This window comes from Nicotiana tomentosiformis, chromosome 12 (assembly GCF_000390325.3).
Source record: "Nicotiana tomentosiformis chromosome 12, ASM39032v3, whole genome shotgun sequence".
Lineage (NCBI taxonomy): Eukaryota > Viridiplantae > Streptophyta > Magnoliopsida > Solanales > Solanaceae > Nicotiana > Nicotiana tomentosiformis.
Genome location: NC_090823.1, coordinates 64,145,515 through 64,166,308, shown reverse-complemented (window position 1 = coordinate 64,166,308; position 20,794 = coordinate 64,145,515). Strand labels below are relative to the sequence as shown.

The following is a 20,794-nucleotide window of genomic DNA, read 5'->3' as shown; positions in this document are numbered from 1 at the left end:
ACATCGTTATTGAGCTTTGAGCGTAGTTTTTAGGTGACCTCGAATCTTGTTGTTTTCTGATATTACGGCACATTTGGATATGATGTGTTCTTTGATTGTTATTGTGTGGAGTATAAGGGCGATGAGATGCGCATGCAACAACATAAGGGGATAAGGGTGGCTTATGCGCGTGATACAATAGAAGGGGAATATTTCATTGTGTTGCTCATGAGGTGACATAAGTGTGGCTTGTTGATGATGTTATGTAATATTTCGGGGAGTCCCCTTGTTATTATTCATGTGTTGGAATGGGAATTGATGCTTTGGTCACATTCTTGTTCTATTAAATGTTTCTACCGTGTAATTTTCATGAGTTATTAGTTAATTTGATTTGATATAACATGTCCCACTCATGTTTAATAATTGGTTGGTATGGAGGAGTTATTCTACAATGTTGATGTTATTTTCTCTTCGAGGTTGTTGACATCTATTTTATTATGCTTTCTATGGTCGGCTTTCTTTAATTATCTTGCACTGATTATTTGACTAGTGAGTGTCTTGACTTGAACCTCGTCAGTACTCCACCGAGGTTAGTCTTGATACTTACTGGGTACCAACTGTGCTGTGCTCATACTACGCTTATGCACATCCTTTATGAAAATTCAGGTACCTCAGATCGTGGCGGTCATTATAGAGTTGAGCAAGAGACGTTGGAGACTTCAAGGTATCCTTGTTGTTCCTCTCGCAAGCCTCAGAATCACCCTCTTTACTTTCTTGTTACCGCTTATGTATTCCTGATAGTGATGTACACTTTGAGACTTGTTACCTAATCCTTGTAGAGCTTATGACTCAGTATTATCGAGTTTTTGGATTTAGGAATATCGTATTCCAGTTTTGGCTATGTTATGGCATTTCTGTAACGACCCAATCGGTTGTTTTGCGTAATTGCGCCCCGCTACCTCTTTTTATGCTTCACGCATATGTGTTTACGGTTTTATGACTTTTGGGGTTGGTTTGTTTCATTCCATGAATCTTTCGGGTTTATTCGGACCCTTTATTCTTGACATAGAAGTTTAAATTAAAAAAATGCTGACCAAACTTTGACTTTTGTGAAAACAACCCCGGAACTGTGATTTTATGGTTCCGATAACTTCATGTCATGATTTCCAACTTAGGCGTATGCTCAGAATTGATTTTGGAAGCCCGTAGGTTGATATGTATTGATTTGCCCAAATTTGTCAATTTGAAGTTGAAAGGTTTGACTGTAAGTTGACTTTTAGCTATCGAGCTCGAAATTTGATTTTAGGACTTAGAATAAGTCTGTTATGGTATTTAGAACTTGTCTACAAAATTAGTTGTCGTTTGGAGTTTATTTGATAGGATTCAGACAGTTAGTTATAATTCTAGAAGTTTTTGAAAGTTTCTTTGAAATTCATGCGTTTTAGAGTTCAATTGGTAATTTTAGATGTTATATTGATGTTTTGATCGCGCGAGCAAGTTCGTATTATGTTATTCGACTTGTGTGGATGTTTGGTTTGGAGCCCCGAGGTCTCGAATGAGATTCAGACATAATCCTGAGTGTTTTGATCTAAAATTGGCAAGTCTGGTGTCTGGTGCCCTCTGGTGTCGCAATTGCAAACAATAGGGTTGCATTTGCGACCATAGTAGGGAACCTTCAGGTATTGCAAATGCGATTCCTTGGTCGCGTTTGCGAAGGATTTCTAGGCTAGCTTAGGTTCTCATTTGTGATGGTCCTTGTCGCAATTGCGAGGGCAGCAGGGTTCGCATTTGCGAACCCGTCTTCACATTTGCGAAGAGCTTCCCAGGCCTTCAGTGCCGCAATTGCAAGAGTACGCAATTGCAATAACTACAACTAAACGTAAAGGCTGAAAGTCGGGATTTTATCTCTCATGCTCTAATGTTTTACCCCTAGACTTGGTAGGGGGTGATTTGGAGAGGGGATTTGTAAGGCCCTGCTAAATTTTACTTAAAACCCAGGGTTTCGCGGTGCCGAGATAGGCTAATGTAATGTTGATTGTAGAGATTCTTCATGGCGAGCTTGCTTGCAGCGGTACAGACCTTTTTGGTTGAACAGTGCGTTGGGAGTTTGAAGAAAATTTTTGGCAGAGTAGGATGTTTCTGCAGTCCACAATATGACCGCAGAATCACTCTGCAGGCTGCAGATCTGCCGCGGAATGAAGCAGAAACTTGAGCTAATTTTAGGACCATTATGCGGCCGCATAATCATTTCGCGGGTCGCACAATCTATCACAGATCCAACATAAAAATTTCTGGAGGGGAGTTATGCGACGCATTATGCGACTGCAGATTTGGTCTATGGATCGCAGACCGGTTGCAAAGAAAGGCACAAATGCCTAGTTCCGGAGGGCCATTATGCGATCCATTTTGCAGACTGCAGAAGTGTTATGCGATCGCATATGTGACCGCAGATCTGCATCGGTGCTTCATTTGTCTAATTTTTTAACCCGACCCTATTTCGATATGTAGTTGTTGAAGACCATTTATAAGGTAAAAATCTTATATTTTGAGAGTGAGGAAGTGCTCTAGAGTGAAAGGGGGTTTCTAAACTCATTGTTTCTCCATTCTTGCTCAAGGCTTGGAGAATTTGCGAGGAAAACCTCACTAGGCTTTCATCCTATAGGTAAGATTATACTCCCTAGCCCTCAATTTCGGGATTTAACTGAAAATAGGTAATGAGAAAAGCCATTCTTGGGTGTGGGAGTTCTCCATTATGCATGCATGTAGTATCAAGGTTTGGGGGCAGATTGTTGAGGTAAATTGGATAGACTCTGGGTAGTGGAATGAAGGAATCCACCATAGCAGGAGCTTGAAACCTTAATGCACACCTAGTGTATGAAAAATGCTCAAATGAGCTGAAATTATGAACACCTTCCTAATTTGTGTTCAAATTTTCTATATCTCTAAATAGCTTGAAGTGGCTAAGATTTCTAGAACATTGTAGTAATTTAAGAAAAGCTAATGGCGAGGTATGTTGGCTAAACTTCTCTCTTAGAATTGAACCCCACAATATCTGTGTAAGTGCCGAGTTGTTCATTATAAATTCATTATTCTGAATAAACCTTGTGTCAAAAGATATATGTTCAATATGTATTCCAATGTTCTTGTTATGTTATGTTCTATTTGAAAATGTGTTCGAAGCATGGGTTGCATATCTAAATGTTATAACTTCAAGTTGTGATTCAAATGAAAGCTATTATGCCAAATTGTGTAAGAAATCTCAATGTGCTTAACATTCTTATTTTCTCATATGTGGACATAAAGTCTTGAATAGAAATGCTTTGTTGTTGATGATCCGTGATGATGTTTGAAAGTGAAAGAGATGAACATGAAATATAAAATACGTCCAATGTGCCAAGAGTGACATTGTGTTATGGCCATTGGCGCAAATGAAATGACTGATATACAAACGATAATGAAATGAGTTGTCAATCCTTTAAATAATTAAACACCCAGAGAGTATAGTTAGTCACCGAGGAAGGGTAGGTTGAAATAAACTAACCCCGAAACTACACGTGCCGGTGTAGGAGTGAATTGTGATTGTACCCCTTTATTGGGACGAGATGATTGCTATAAAAGGGTGATGTTGATCCATACGGCACTGTGGTAAGACGGCCTAGTCGGTTGGGTCATGATCGGACGCCATGCCGCACACATAGTGGTGATTGTGCTTGAGATTATGATTTAAACAATTATTGAGACTGAGATAATGATTGTGATTGTGGTTGATGTCTTTGGGTGAGACGGCCTAGACGATCGGGCCATGATCAAACTCCTAACCTAAAATATGGAAATTTACTTGAAAACTTGTCTTGCTCCTAATTTGATGTTTTGGTATTGTTCGAGGCTCTCATTGATTTTATGATTGTCCTTCCTTGTATTATCATTCGTTCTATTAAGAGGGTGTTTCGTCATTTATACTAGTACCATTCCATATGTACTAACGTCCCTTTTGCCGGGGTCGCTGCATCTTTAATCGATGCAGGTGTTTCCACAATAGGCGACTTTGATCATTGATAGCAGTACACCCTCTTCCCAGCTTACTCGGTGAGCCTCACTTCATATCAGGGCCCTATATCTTTTGTTCCTTGTATATTATATTTTGAGGTATAGCCGGGGCCTTGTTGCCGGTACTATCACTGTACTCTTTTGTATCTATTAGAGGCTCCGTAGACATAGCGTGGGTGGTATGTTGGTGTTGGAAAAGTCAAACTAGTAATGTTGTACTTGTATCACATGTTCCACTTCAAACTATGAAAGTGTAAGTATTTTGAACTTTATAAACGATGTATAATGATAAGGAATTGGTGTTGTTCACATGATCCTCCTCGCTGTCTAATTAATGAAATGGATATCCTTTCCAAGTATGTTGTATACATGCAGCCCACTATGGAGGAGAGAGTGTGCCGGCTTGTGCAAGGCCTTAGCCCCTTGGTTATCAATGAGGCCACTATAGCTACCTTGAATACTGATATGAACTATGAGAAGATGGTGGCATTTGCTCGAGCTACAGAGATCCGTAAATTGATATAGGATGGAGCGATAGAGTAGCAGCAAGGCCCAATCCGCGGGCAACCTTGGAGGTTCTTTTGGTGGTGGTGATGGTAGGTTAGTATTGAGGGGAGGGTCATCAGGGCTATCCCAGTCTTTTGCTCAGCTTCAGTCAGTGCACCGCCGTCAAGGCCCAATCAATAGCACTGGAGTCATTTTAGGCCCGGTCAGGGCAACAGGGGATCCTACCAGCAGGGTCAGCCTGGTGGGAGATTCCTGCAGCAGAGGAGGCCCCCATGCCCTAGGTGCGGGGAAGTGCACTTAGGAGTCTGCTTCATGGACCTACCCATATGCTATGGGTGTGGATTGAGGGGTCACATCCAAAGAGATTGTCGTTCATCCCACCAGGGTGTGGGAAGGGGTACGGCTCAGCCAGCCAGTTCTGCAGCTACTACATCCACAACAACTCCTTCGATTCGAGGCACTCCAGCACCCGCAGGGCGTGGTTTAGCTAGGGGCGGCATATAGAACTCGGGAGGATCGAGCAGTTTCTATGTTATGAAGGGTCGCCAGAGTTGAAAGGCTTCTCCATATGTTGTCACGAATATATTGACTGTCCAATATCATGATGTGTATACTCTTATTAATCCCGGTTCCTTTTTGTCCTATGTCACTCCTTATGTTGCTATGGAATTTGGGATAAAATCGGAACAGCTTCATGAGTCGGTCTCTGTATCTACTCCAATTGGTGAGTCTATCATGGCCGTGCGAGTTTATAGGGATTATGTTGTCATGGTGCGTGGTCGGAATACCATGGTCGATCTCATTGAATTGGGGATGGTTGATTTTGATGTAATAATGGGGATGGACTGGCTTTATTCATGTTATGCCAAGCTTGACTGTCAAACCAGAACCGTTAGGTTTGAATTTCCAAATGAGTCAGTGATTGAATGGAACAGAGGTGATGTGGTGCAGAAGGGTAGGTTTATTTATTACCTTAAGGCCACGAAGATGATCAACATGTGGTGTCTTTACCATTTGGTTCGTGTTACAGACACCAATGCTGAGGCACCTACACTTGAGTCCATGCCGTTTGTGAATGAGTTTCCGGAGGTTTTTTCGGATGAGCTCCCTGGGATTCCACTAGATAAGGAGATTGATTTTGGGATTTATGTGATGCCGGGCACGCAGCCTATATCTATTCCACCCTAAAGAATGGCACCGGCAGAATTGAAGGTCCTAAAGTAACAATTGAAGGATATCCTAGAGAAAGATTTCATTTGGCCGAGTGTGTCACCTTGGGGCGCACCGGTTCTCTTTGTAAGAAAGAAGGATGGGTCACTGAGAATGTGTATTGGCTATCGACAACTCAACAAGGTCACGATCAATAATAAGTACCCATTTCCAATGATAGATGACTTGTTTGATCAATTGTAGGGTACTAAGTATTTCTCCAAGATTGATTTAAGATCTGTGTTTCACCAATTGAAGATCACAGAGCAAGATATTCTGAAGACAACTTTCAGGACCCGGTATGGGCACTTTGAATTTCTGGTAATGTCTTTTGGGGTAGCAAATGCCACATCAGCTTTCGTGGATCTCATAAATCGAGTCTTCAAGCCTTTTATTGACTCCTCCGTGATAATGTTTATTGATGATATCCTTGTATATTCGCGAAGTGGAGAGGACCATGCCGATTATCTCAGGGCAGTTATAGAGACTCTATATCAGCACAAGTTGTATGCGAAGTTTTCAAAATATGAATTTTGGCTTGAATCTGTCAGGTTCTTGGGTCATGTCATCTTCAGAGAAGGAATTAAGATTGATCCTCTGAAGATTGCAGCTGTGAAGAATTGGCCTAGACCTACAACTCCAACAGAGATTCACAATTTCTTAGGCTTAGCGGGGTATTATAGGAAATTTGTGGAGGGGTTCTATACTCTTGCCTCTCCGTTGACTAAATTGACGCAGAAGGCGGTTAAGTTCAAATGGTCAGATGCTTGTGAAAGAAGCTTCCAAGAGTTGAAATCAAGATTGACTACGACACCGGTGTTGACTCTACCAGAGGGTACAGATGGGTTTGTGATATATTGAGATGCTTTAATAATCGGACTTGGGTGTGTATTAATGCAACATGGAAAGGTGAAAGCTTATGCTTCTAGGCAACTCAAGAATCATGAAAAGAACTATCCAACACATGACTTAGAGCATGCAGCGGTGGTATTTGCATTGAAGATTTGGCGTCATTATTTGTATGGGGTCCATGTGGATATATACACAGACCATAAGAGCCGTCAATATATTTTCAAATAGAAGGAATTGAATCTGAGGCAGAGAAGATGGCTTGATTTACTCAAGGATTACTACATCGATATTCTGTATCACCCGAGAAAGGCTAATGTTGTAGCGGATGCTCTTAGCCAGAAATATATGGGTAGTTTGGCTCACTTAGAGGCATGTAAAAGGCCATTGGCAAAGGAGGTTCATCGGTTGGCTAGTTTGGGAGTTCGTCTTGCGAACTCTAGTGATGGAGGGGTGATTGGGCAAAATAGGGCTGAATCGTCACCTGTGGTGGAAGTCAAGGAGAAGAAATACATCGATCCATTGTTGGTACAATTGAAGGAGGGGATTCATAAGCATAAGACCATGGCCTTTTCTCTTGGGCATGGATGATGGTACACTAAGGTACCAAATGTAGATGGTCTCCGAGAAAGAATCATGACCGAGGCTCACACTTATAGGTATTTCGTGCACCCGGAATCTAAAATGATGTATCATGATCTTAAGGAAGTCTACTGGTGGAATGATATGAAGAGTAATGTAGCAGACTTTGTGGCAATATGTCCAAATTATCAGCAAGTGAAGGTCGAGCACCAAAGGCCCGGTGGGTTGGCACAAAACATAGAAATTCCAATATGAAAGTGGGAGATGATCAATATGGACTTTGTGGTGGGACTACCTAGAACGCCTTGGAAGTATGACTGGATTTGGGCGATTGTAGATCGACTCACGAAATCAGCTCACTTCTTACCTGTTAAGGCTACTGACACAGCAGAACAATATGCTCAGTTGTATATCAAGGAAATAGTCAGGTTGCATGGAACTCCAATTTCTATTATCTCAAATCGAGGGCCACAGTTCATGGTTAATTTTTGGAAGAAATTTCAGCAAGGTTTGGGTACTCAAGTGAATCTTAGTACAGCCTTTCACACGCAGACTAATGGGCAGGCAGAGCGGACTATTGAAATGCTTGAGGATATGTTGCACGCTTGTGTTCTTGACTTCAAGTGTAGCTGGGATGATCATTTGCCGCTTATAGAGTTTGCCTCCAACAACCGTTATCATGCTAGCATTCAGATGGCGTCGTTCAAGGCTTTATATGGTAGGATACGTGGATCTCCCATTAGGTGGTTCGACATTGGAGAAGCGGAGTTCATAGGGCCAGACCTCATGTATCAGGCTATGGAGAAGGGTAGGCTCATTAAGGAGCGGTTGAAAACTGCTCAGAGTCATCATAAGTCCTATTCAGATGTTCTCCATAGGGATTTGGAGTTCAAAGAAGATGATTGGGTATTATTGAAGGTTTCCCCTATGAATGGTATAATGTGGTTTGTTAAGAAAGGGAAATTGAGAGATGTCTTTAGTATCATTCAGAGGATTGGTCAGGTGGCTTATAGGTTAGAACTACCTCCAAAGATGTCTTTAGTGCACCCGGTGTTTTTTGTATCCATGTTGAAGAAGGTGGTTAGAAAACCATCACTTATTGCTCCTGTTGAGACTATTGAGGTTAATGAAGAATTAATTATGAAGAAATTCCAGTTGCCATTCTTTATAGGCAAGTTCGAAAGTTGAGGAACAAAGAAACTACCTTTGTGAAAGTGTCATGGCAAAGCCAATAATTCGAAGAGGCCGCCTGGGAAGCCGAGGAAGAGATGAAGAAGAAGTACCCTAGTTTATTTAAATAGCTACGTAATTGTGACCATAATGTTGAAAGCTCACATTCTACAAATTATGTTTCCCTCGTACATCTTATGTTGAGGTTACTCCTCCTTAGTAATGTAATGTTTATGGCATTGTGGCCGGTGTTGTTTCCATGTTGTTTTACATTGTTGTGTTGTGGTTATTTTGTTAGGACTGGTTTTGGGATTCTCTGGCAGGTGGATAGGCCCAATTATAGGGGAAACTCTGCCAAAATATTTTGAAATTTAGGGAGTTAGTCAAAAATTAGGGATTGTTGGTGTGTGAAGTAGTAGTTGAATCACAGTGGATGCTAATGAAGGATTTTGACCCTCATTCAGGGACAAATGATCCTAAGTGGGGGAGGATGTAAGGCCCCGTAAAATTTTAGCTAATACCCGGGGTTTCGTGGTGCCAAGATAGACTTATGTGTTCATGATTGTAGAGATTCTTCGCAGCGAGCTTGCTCGCCGCGGTATGGACTTTTTGGGTTGAACAATGCGTTAGGGAGTTGAATAAAATTTTGGCAGAGTAGGACATTTCTGCTGTCTACTATGCGATTGCAGAATCACTCTGTGAGCCGCAGATCTACCGCGGAATGAAGCAAAAACTTAAGCTAATTTTAGGACCATTATGCGGCCGCATAATCATTTCACGGGCCGCACAATCCATCGCAGATCTAACATAAAAATTTCTGGAGGGGAGTTCTGCGGCGCATTATGCGATCGCAGAATTGGTCTGCGGAACGCAGACCAGTCACAGAGTGAAGCAGAAATGCCCAGTTTCGGAGGGCCATTATGCGGTCCATTTTGCAGACCGCAGAAATGTTATGCGGTCGCATATGCAACCGCACATCTGCATCGGCGCTTCATTTTTCTAATTTTTTTAACCCGATCCTATTTCAATATATAGTCTTTGAAGACCATTTGTAAGGTACAAATCTGATATTTTGAAAGTGAGGAAGTGCTCTAGAGAGAAAGGAGGTACCTAAATTCATTGTTTCTCAATTCTTGATCAAGGCTTGGAGAATTAGCAAGGAAAACCTCACTAGGCTTTCATCCTAAAGGTAAGATTCTACTTCCTAGCCTTTAATTTTGGGATTTAGCTAAAAATAGGTAATGAGAAAATCCATTCTTGGGTGTGGGAGTTGTCCATTATGCATGCATGTACTATAAAGGTTTGGAGGACGATTGTTGAGCTAAATTGAATAGACTTTGGGTAGTGGAATGAAGGAATCCACCATAGGAGGACCTTAAAACCTTAATGCACACCTAGTGTTTGATAAAATATTCAAATGAGCTGGAACTATGAATTCCTTCCTAATTTATGTTCAATTTTGCTATATCTCTAAATAGATCGAAGTGGCTAGAACTTCCGCGACATCGTAGTAATTTAAGGAAAGCTCAAAGTGAGGTATGTTGGCTAAATTTTTCTCTTAGAATTGAAAGCCACAATATCCTTGTAAGTCACGATTTGTTCATTATAAACTGATTTGTCACGACCCAAACCGATGGGCCGCGACGGGCACCCTGTACCTTACTCAACCGAGTACCAACATAACATATCTTTCTTATTACTTCATCATATACACGTGACATACGGGCCTAATAGGCCAACATGATCATTTATAAACTCAAAACATAGGCCGACAAGGCCGTACAATCTTTCACGTACACGACATATGTCTACAAGCCTCTAAGAGTACATAATTGTCACAAAGGTCGGGACAGAGCCCCGCCATACCAAACCATACACATCTACATCATACTGACCTAACAAGTAACTCCGGAGCAAATGGAGTGCACCAATATCTTTTGCTGAACTGATCGTCTACTTGGACGACTCTCGACCTGTCTATCGAGACCTGCGGGCATGAAACGCAGCGTCCCCATGCAAAAGGGATGCCAGTATGAAATAATGTACCGAGTATGTAAGGCAATATACAGAAAGATGAAACTAAACAGATAATCTAAACATATGCTCACCTGTTGATACTGACTCAACTCTCTCAATATAGTAAGTAAAATAGCTGTCCAGCTCTATAAGGCTCGGTACATATATATAATCTGCTCTGCCATAGTAGGCTCGCTCATAGGCACTCGACCATACTACACTCTGTATCTCGATCAACTGGGTTCGCTCATTGGCGCTCGGCCACAGTAGGCTCTGTATATAACTTACCATCTGATTAGAGGTTGCCCAATAGGGGCTTGCCATCGATTATAGCTCGATGGTAATGAAAATACTGTAATACTGTATATATAAGCTCTCTGCTCTCTTGACTGGAAGAAGACAATACTCAATAAAATATGAAGTCCCGATAAGAAAAATACTGTAATTTATGAGACTAGGATAATGTATATATATTTGAGAGTATGAACTTCTCTTTATGCCTCGTTATCAAACACATGTAATTACGAGATCATTCCAAAATGAAGGAAGGGTTTAGCCTTAACATACCTGGAGTAGGAAAAAATCCATATAATATTCTTGAAAAAGGTTGCACCGTACTCCTCTAGAACCGCAAAATTTTACGTTGCTATGATTTCAATAATTATCGCAGGAATTGTTCCGTTGCAAGAAATTTTGTTGAAACTTGCTAGATTATAGTGTCTGTTTGAATGTTTGAATTTAGGAAGATGTTATAAGGTTTCTCTCAGAAACTTGCTAGATTGAGGGAGTCTTCTTGAATTGGATGATTTTGGAAAAATGTTCCAAGATCTCTTCCTTTGTTTCTTTAAGTCTAAGGAAGCCAAAATGCTAAATGACTTACACGTTATGATGCCACCTTTCAATTAAGGTCATTATTCGCTTATTTAGCATTTTTGCTTCACTAGACTTATAGAAACAAAGTAAGAGATCTTGGAACATTTTTCCAAAATCAACCATTTCAAACAGACTCCCTCAATGTAGCAAGTTTTTAAGAGAAACCTTATAACATCTTCCTAAATTAAAACATTCAAACAGACACTACAATCTAGCAAGTTTCAACAAAATTTCTTGCAAAGAAACAATTCCAACGATAATTATTGAAATCATAGCAACGTAAAATTTTGCGGTTCTAGAGGAGTACGGTGTAACCTTTGCCAAGAATAACATATGGATTTTTTCCTACTCCAGGTATGTTAAGGCTAAACCCTTCCTTCATTTTGGCATGATCTCGTAATTACATGTGTTTGATAACGAGGCATAAAGAGAAGTTCATATTCCCGAATTTATATACATTATCCTAGTCTCATAAATTACACTATTCTTCTTATCGGGACTTCATATTTAATTGAGTATTGTCAGCTTCCAGTCAAGAGAGCAGAGAGCTTATATATACAGTATTACAGTATTTTCATTACCATCGAGCTATAAACGATGGGCAGTCCCCTATTGGGCAACGTCTGATCAGATGGTAAATTATATACCGAGCCTACTGTGGTCGAGCGCCTATGAGCGAGCCCAGTTGGTCGAGATACAGAGTGTAGTATGGCCGAGCACCTATAAAAGAGCCTACTACGGCAGAGAAGATTATATATATATATCGAGCCTTATAGAGCTGGACATCTATTTTACTTACTATATTGAGAGAGTTGAGTCAGTATTAGCAGGTGAGCATATGTTCAGATTATCGTATATTGCCTTACATACTCGGTACATTATTTCGTACTGACGTTCCTTTTGCCTGGGGATGCTGCGTTTCTTGCCCGCAGATCTCGATAGACAGGTCGAGAGTCCTCCAAGTAGGCAATCAGCTCAGCAAAAGATATTGGTGCACTCCATTTGCTCCGGAGTTGCTTGTTTGGTCAGTATGATTTAGATGTGTATGGTTTGGTATGGCGGGGATCTGTCCCGACCTTTATGACAATTATGTACTCTCAGAGGCTTGTAGACATATGTGGTGTATGTGAAAGATTGTACGGCCTTGTCGGCCTATGTTTTGACTTTATAAATGATCATGTTGACCTATTAGATTCGTATGTCACGTGTATATGATGAAGTAGTAAGAAAGATATGTTATGTTGGTACTCGGTTGAGTAAGATACCGGGTGCCCGTCGCGGCCCATCGGTTTAGGTCGTGACAAAAGTGGTATCAGAGAAGGGAAGAAAAGAGTCACATAGGCGCACGTACGAGGAAAACGTCATACAGGCTGCATGATAGAAGGTAGAAATAATTACGAGATTGGAAAGATTCCGACCACGAGTCGTGGTATGAGAAAGAGGCCTAGATGGGGAAATGCCTTGGCCTTTAGATTTATTTACAGAACATTTGCCTATATGGAAAGGAAAAATTACTAAAGAATTCGGAAGACATAGTTTATGAAAATGATAAGCGCATCAGTCAATATTTGAGGACAAATGTTCCAAAGGGGGGAATAATGTTACGCCTCGCATTATTACGTCGATGTTGCTCTCCGTAGTAATTTATTACGATGATGTTATGTTCCGCATTAATTTACTAGGATGATGTTACGCTCTGCAGTGGTTTATTATGACAATGTTACGCTCTGCAGTAATTTGTTACGACGATGTTACACCTTGTAGTATTATACGTTGAATTTGGCGTAAGATAATTGATATCAGTTCAAGGACAAGATTATTTGGAGATTATAAGCATTATGCTATTTCAAGCAAGTGATGAGTAAATTGGTGAAGGTGAGAGGGTAAGAAAGTCGAAGAAAATGAATTTCGTCAAAGTTTGACATTTTAGGATAATATATGGCCCGAGCTAAAATACCCGGTATTTTCGGACTAGTACCATACAAAGTACCATATGACGACGATAGTATGATGTATAAGGTGTATTAAAAATTAGTAGTATTTTAATTAAGTTGAGATAATTCTTAATTATGTGAGTAATTGGTTAATTATTGGGTAATGGGATATTACCTAATTAATTAGGGATATATGTGATAATGACTAAATGTGAAAGCACCTCCATTTAAGAAATATGTGACTAATGACCTTAATTGAAAGGTGGCATTATAACGTGTAAGTCATTTAGCATTTTGGCTTCATTAGACTTATAGAAACAAAGTAAGAGATCTTGGAACATTTTTCCAAAATCAACCATTTCAAACAGACTCCCTCAATCTAGCAAGTTTTTGAGAGAAACCTTATAACATCTTCCTAAATTAAAACATTCAAACAGACACTACAATCTAACAAGTTTCAACAAAATTTCTTGCAAAGAAACAATTCCAGCGATAATTATTGAAATCATAGCAACGTAAAATTTTGCGGTTCTAGAGGAGTACGGTGTAACCTTTTCCAAGAATATCATATGGATTTTTTCCTACTCCAAGTATGTTAAGGCTAAGCCCTTCTTTCATTTTGGCATGATCTCGTAATTACATGTGTTTGATAACGAGGCATAAAAAGAAGTTCATACTCCCGAATTTATATACATTATCCTAGTCTCATAAATTACACTATTCTTCTTATCGGGACTTCATATTTAATTGAGTATTGTCAGCTTCCAGTCAAGAGAGCAGAGAGCTTATATATACAGTATTACAGTATTTTCATTACCATCGAGCTATAATCGATGGGCAGTCCCCTATTGGGCAACCTCTGATCAGATGGTAAATTATATACCGAGCCTACTGTGGTCGAGCGCCTATGAGCGAGCCCAGTTGGTCGAGATACAGAGTGTCGTATGGCCGAGCACCTATAAAAGAGCCTACTACGGCAGAGCAGATTATATATATATATATACCGAGCCTTATAGAGCTGGACATCTATTTTTCTTACTATATTGAGAGAGTTGAGTCAGTATTAGCAGGTGAGCATATGTTCAGATTATTAGTTCAGTTTCATCATTCTGTATATTGCCTTACATACTCGGTACATTATTTCGTACTAACGTTCCTTTTGCCTGGGGACGCTGCGTTTCTTGCCTGCAGATCTCGATAGACAGGTCGAGAGTCCTCCAAGTAGGCGATCAGCTCAGCAAAAGATATTGGTGCACTCCATTTGCTCCGGAGTTGCTTGTCTGGTCAGTATGATTTAGATGTGTATGGTTTGGTATGGAGGGGATCTGTCCCGACCTTTATGACAATTATGTACTCTCAGAGGCTTGTAGACATATGTGGTGTACGTGAAAGATTGTACGGCCTTGTCAGCCTATGTTTTGACTTTATAAATGATCATGTTGACCTATTAGATTCGTATGTCACGTGTATATGATGAAGTAGTAAGAAAGATATGTTACGTTGGTACTCGGTTGAGTAAGATACCGGGTGCTCGTCGCGGCCCATCGGTTTAGGTCGTGACAAAAGTGGTATCAGAGAAGGGAAGAAAAGAGTCACATAGGCGCACGTACGAGGAAAACGTAATACAGGCTGCATGATAGAAGGTAGAAATAATTATGAGATTGGAAAGATTCCGACCACAAGTCGTGGTATGAGAAAGAGGCCTAGATGGGGAAATGCCTTGGCCTTTAGATTTATTTACAGAACATTTGCCTATATGGAAAGGAAAAATTACTAAAGAATTCGGAAGACATAGTTTATGAAAATGATAAGTGCATCAGTCAATATTTGAGGACAAATGTTCCAAAGGGGGGAATAATGTTACGCCTCGCATTATTACGTCGATGTTACTCTCCGTAGTAATTTATTACGATGATGTTATGTTCCGCATTAATTTACTAGGATGATGTTACGCTCTGCAGTGGTTTATTATGACAATGTTATGCTCTGCAGTAATTTGTTACGACGATGTTACACCTTGTAGTATTATACGTTGAATTTGGCGTAAGATAATTGATATCAGTTCAAGGACAAGATTATTTGGAGATTATAAGCATTATGCTATTTCAAGCAAGTGATGAGTAAATTGGTGAAGGTGAGAGGGTAAGAAAGTCGAAGAAAATGAATTTCGTCAAAGTTTGACATTTTAGGATAATATATGGCCCGAGCTAAAATACCCGGTATTTTCGGACTAGTACCATACAAAGTACCATATGACGACGATAGTATGATGTATAAGGTGTATTAAAAATTAGTAGTATTTTAATTAAGTTGAGATAATTCTTAATTATGTGAGTAATTGGTTAATTATTGGGTAATGGGATATTACCTAATTAATTAGGGATATATGTGATAATGACTAAATGTGAAAGCACCTCCATTTAAGAAATATGTGACTAATGACCTTAATTGAAAGGTGGCATTATAACGTGTAAGTCATTTAGCATTTTGGCTTCATTAGACTTATAGAAACAAAGTAAGAGATCTTGGAACATTTTTCCAAAATCAACCATTTCAAACAGACTCCCTCAATCTAGCAAGTTTTTGAGAGAAACCTTATAACATCTTCCTAAATTAAAACATTCAAACAGACACTACAATCTAACAAGTTTCAACAAAATTTCTTGCAAAGAAACAATTCCAGCGATAATTATTGAAATCATAGCAACGTAAAATTTTGCGGTTCTAGAGGAGTACGGTGTAACCTTTTCCAAGAATATCATATGGATTTTTTCCTACTCCAGGTATGTTAAGGCTAAGCCCTTCTTTCATTTTGGCATGATCTCGTAATTACATGTGTTTGATAACGAGGCATATAAAGAAGTTCATACTCCCGAATTTATATACATTATCCTAGTCTCATAAATTACACTATTCTTCTTATCGGGACTTCATATTTAATTGAGTATTGTCAGCTTCCAGTCAAGAGAGCAGAGAGCTTATATATACAGTATTACAGTATTTTCATTACCATCGAGCTATAATCGATGGGCAGTCCCCTATTGGGCAACCTCTGATCAGATGGTAAATTATATACCGAGCCTACTGTGGTCGAGCGCCTATGAGCGAGCCCAGTTGGTCGAGATACAGAGTGTAGTATGGCCGAGCACCTATAAAAGAGCCTACTACGGCAGAGCAGATTATATATATATATATATACCGAGCCTTATAGAGCTGGACATCTATTTTTCTTACTATATTGAGAGAGTTTAGTCAGTATTAGCAGGTGAGCATATGTTCAGATTATCAGTTCAGTTTCATCGTTCTGTATATTGCCTTACATACTCGGTACATTATTTCGTACTGACGTTCCTTTTGCCTGGGGACGCTGCGTTTCTTGCCTGCAGATCTCGATAGACAGGTCGAGAGTCCTCCAAGTAGGCGATCAGCTCAGCAAAAGATATTGGTGCACTCCATTTGCTCCGGAGTTGCTTATCTGGTCAGTATGATTTAGATGTGTATGGTTTGGTATGGAGGGGATCTGTCCCGACCTTTATGACAATTATGTACTCTCAGAGGCTTGTAGATATATGTGGTGTATGTGAAAGATTGTACGGCCTTGTCGGCCTATGTTTTGACTTTATAAATGATCATGTTGACCTATTAGGCTCGTATGTCACGTGTATATGATGAAGTAGTAAGAAAGATATATTACGTTGGTACTCGGTTGAGTAAGATACCGGGTGCCCGTCGCGGCCCATCGGTTTAGGTCGTGACAAAAGTGGTATAAGAGAAGAGAAGAAAAGAGTCACATAGGCGCACGTACGAGGAAAAAGTCATACAGGCTGCATGATAGAAGGTAGAAATAGTTACGAGATTGGAAGGATTCCGACCACAAGTCGTGGTATGAGAAAGAGGCCTAGATGGGGAAATGCCTTGGCCTTTAGATTTATTTACAGAGCATTTGCCTATATGGAAAGGAAAGAATACTATTGAATTCGGAAGACATAGTTTATGAAAATGATAAGCGCATCAGTCAACATTTGAGGACAAATGTTCCAAAGGGGGGAATAATGTTACGCCTCGCATTATTACGTCGATGTTACTCTCCGTAGTAATTTATTACGATGATGTTATGTTCCGCATTAATGACTTACACGTTATTATGCCACCTTTCAATTAAGGTCATTAGTCACATATTTCTTAAATGGAGGTGCTTTCCCATTTAGTCATTATCACATATATCCCTAATTAATTAGGTAATATCCCATTACCCAATAATTAACCAATTACTCACATAATTAAGAATTATCTCAACTTACTTAAAATACTACTCATTTTTAATACACCTTATAGATCATACTATCGTCGTCATATGGTACTAGTCCGAAAATACCGGGTATTTTAGCTCGGGCCATATATTATCCTAAAATGTCAAACTTTGACGAAATTCATTTTCTTCGACTTTCTTACCCTCTAACCTTCACCAATTTACTCATCACTTGATTGAAATAGCATAATGCTTATAATCTCCAAATAATCTTGTCCTTGAACTGATATCAATTATCTTACGCCAAATTCAACGTATAATACTACAAGGTGTAACATCGTCGTAACAAATTACTGCAGAGCGTAACATTGTCATAATAAACCACTACAGAACGTAACATCATCGTAGTAAATTAATGTGAAACATAACATCATCGTAATAAATTACTACGGAGAGTAACATCGACGTAATAATGTGAGGCATAACATTATTCCCCCCTTTGGAACATTCGTCCTCAATTGTTGACTGATGCGCTTATCATTTTCATAAACTATGTCTTCCGAATTCTTTAGTATTCTCTCATTTTCATATAGGCAACTGTTCTGTAAATAAATCCAAAGGCCAAGGCATTTCCCCCTCTAGGCCTCTTTCTCATACCACGACTTGTGGTCGGAATCCTTCCAATCTCGTAACTATTTCTACCTTCTATCATGCAGCCTGTACGAGTTTGTCCTCGTACGTGCGCCAATGTGACTCTTTTCTTCTCTTCTCTGATACCACTTTTGTCACGACCTAAACCGATGGGTTGCGACTGGCACCCGGTATATTACTCAACCGAGTACCAACGTAACATATCTTTCTTATTACTTCATCATATACACATGACATACGAGGCTAAAAGGCCAACATTATCATTTATAAACTTAAAACATTGGCCGACAAGGCCGTACAGTCTTTCACGTACACCACATATGTCTACAAGCCTCTGAGAATACATAATTGTCATAAAGGTCGGGACAGATCCCTGCCATACCAAACCATACACATCTAAATCATACTGACCAAACAAGAAACTCCGGAGCAAATGGAGTGCACCAATATCTTTTGCTGAGATGATCGCCTACTTGGAGGACTCTCAACCTGTCTATCGAGACCTGCATGCATGAAATGCAGCGTCCCCAGGCAAAAGGGACGTCAGTTCAAAATAATATACCAAGTATGTAAGTCAATATACATAACGCTGAAACTGAACTGATAATCTGAACATATGCTCACCTGCTGATATTGACTCAACTCTCTCATTATAGTAAGTAAAATAGCTGTCCAGCTCTATAAGGCTCGGTATATATATATAATCTGCTCTGCCGTAGTAGGCTCTCTTATAGGTGCTCTGCCATACTACACTTTGTATCTCGACCAACTGGGCTCGCTCATAGGCGCTCGACCATAGTAGGCTCGGTATATAACTTGCCATCTGATCAGAGGTTGCCCAATAGGGGCCTGGCCATCGATTATAGCTCGATGGTAATGAAACTACTGTAATACTGTATATATAAGCTCTCTGCTCTCTTGACTGGAAGCTGACAGCACTCAATTAAATATGAAGTTCCGATAAGAAGAATAGTGTAATTTATGAGACTAGGATAATGTATATAAATTCGGGAGTATGAACTTCACTTTATGCCTCGTTATCAAACACATGTAATTATGAGATCATGCCAAAATGAAGGAAGGGTTTAGCCTTAACATACCTGGAGTAGAAAAAAATCCATATGATATTCTTGGAAAAGGTTGCACCGTACTACTCTAGAACCGCAAAATTTTACGTTGCTATGATTTCAATAATTATCGCTAGAATTGTTTCGTCGCAAGAAATTTTGTTGAAACTTGATAGATTATAGCGTCTATCTGAATGTTTAAATTTAGGAAGATGTTATAAGGTTTCTTTCAGAAACATGCTAGATTGAGGGAGTCTGCTTGAAATGGTTGATTTTTGAAAAATGTTCCAAGATCTCTTCCTTTGTTTCTTTAAGTCTAAGGAAGCCAAAATGCTAAATGACTTACACGTTATGATGCCACCTTTCAATTAAGGTCATTAGTCACTTATCTTAAATGGAGGTGCTTTCACATTTAGTCATTATCACATATATCCCTAATTAATTAAGTAATATCCCATTACCCAATAATTAACCAATTACTCACATAATTAAGAATTATCTCAACTTACTTAAAATACTACTCATTTTTAATACACCTTATACATCATACTATCGTCGTCATATGGTACTTTGTATGGTACTAGTCCGAAAATACCGGGTATTTTAGCTCGGGCCATATATTATCCTAAAATGTCAAACTTTGACGAAATTCATTTTCTTCGACTTTCTTACCCTCTAACCTTCACCAATTTACTCATCACTTGATTGAAATAGCATAATGCTTATAATCTCCAAATAATCTTGTCCTTGAACTGATATCAATTATCTTACGCCAAATTCAACGTATAATACTACAAGGTGTAACATCGTCGTAACAAATTACTGCAGAGCGTAACATTGTCATAATAAACCACTGCAGAGCGTAACATCATCCTAGTAAATTAATGCGGAACATAACATCATCGTAATAAATTACTACGGAGAGTAACATCGACGTAATAATGCGAGGCGTAACATTATTCCCCCCTTTGGAGCATTTGTCCTCAAATATTGACTGATGCGCTTATCATTTTCATAAACTATGTCTTCTGAATTCTTTAGTAATTTTTCCTTTCCATATAGGCAAATGTTCTGTAAATAAATCTAAAGGCCAAGGCATTTCCCCATCTAGGCCTCTTTCTCATACCACGACTTGTGGTCGGAATCTTTCCAATCTCGTAATTATTTCTACCTTCTATCATGCAGCCTGTACGAGTTTGTCCTCGTACGTGCGCCAATGTGACTCTTTTCTTCTCTTCTCTGATACCACTTTTGTCACGACCTAAACTGATGGGTCGCGACTGGCACCCGGTATATTACTCAACCGAGTACCAACGTAACATATCTTTCTTATTACTTCATCATATACGCATGACATACGAGGCTAAAAGGCCAACATTATCATTTATAAACTCAAAACATTGGCCGACAAGGCCGTACAGTCTTTCACGTACACCATATATGTCAACAAGCCTCTGAGAATACATAATTGTCATAAAGGTCGGGACAGATCCCTGCCATACCAAACCATACACATCTAAATCATACTGACCAAACAAGCAACTCCGGAGCAAATGGAGTGCACCAATATCTTTTGCTGAGCTGATCGCCTACTTGGAGGACTCTCAACCTGTCTATCGAGACCTGCATGCATGAAACGCAGCGTCCCCAGGCAAAAGGGA

The 20,794-nt window shown here is 39.6% G+C and overlaps 1 protein-coding gene across 1 annotated transcript; it reads left to right on the top strand.

The window, feature by feature from the left end:
* The first annotated feature begins 5,196 nt into the window (after positions 1 to 5,196).
* Positions 5,197 to 8,361, top strand: LOC138902765 (uncharacterized). The gene is made up of 4 exons (XM_070190663.1): positions 5,197 to 5,622; positions 5,947 to 6,416; positions 7,473 to 8,000; positions 8,052 to 8,361. Exons 1-4 carry the CDS (start codon positions 5,197 to 5,199, stop codon positions 8,359 to 8,361), a joined length of 1,734 nt encoding a protein of 577 aa, XP_070046764.1.
* The last annotated feature ends 12,433 nt before the right edge of the window (positions 8,362 to 20,794 follow it).

Coding starts and splice junctions, on each gene's coding strand:
- LOC138902765 (XM_070190663.1), top strand. CDS start 5,197: ATGGAATTTGGGATAAAATCGGAACAGCTTCATGAGTCGGTCTCTGTA. Junction 5,623..5,946: donor TTGTGAATGAGTTTCCGGAG/GTTTTTTCGGAT, acceptor GATCAATTGTAG/GGTACTAAGTATTTCTCCAA. Junction 6,417..7,472: donor AATTTCTTAGGCTTAGCGGG/GTATTATAGGAA, acceptor GGGACTACCTAG/AACGCCTTGGAAGTATGACT.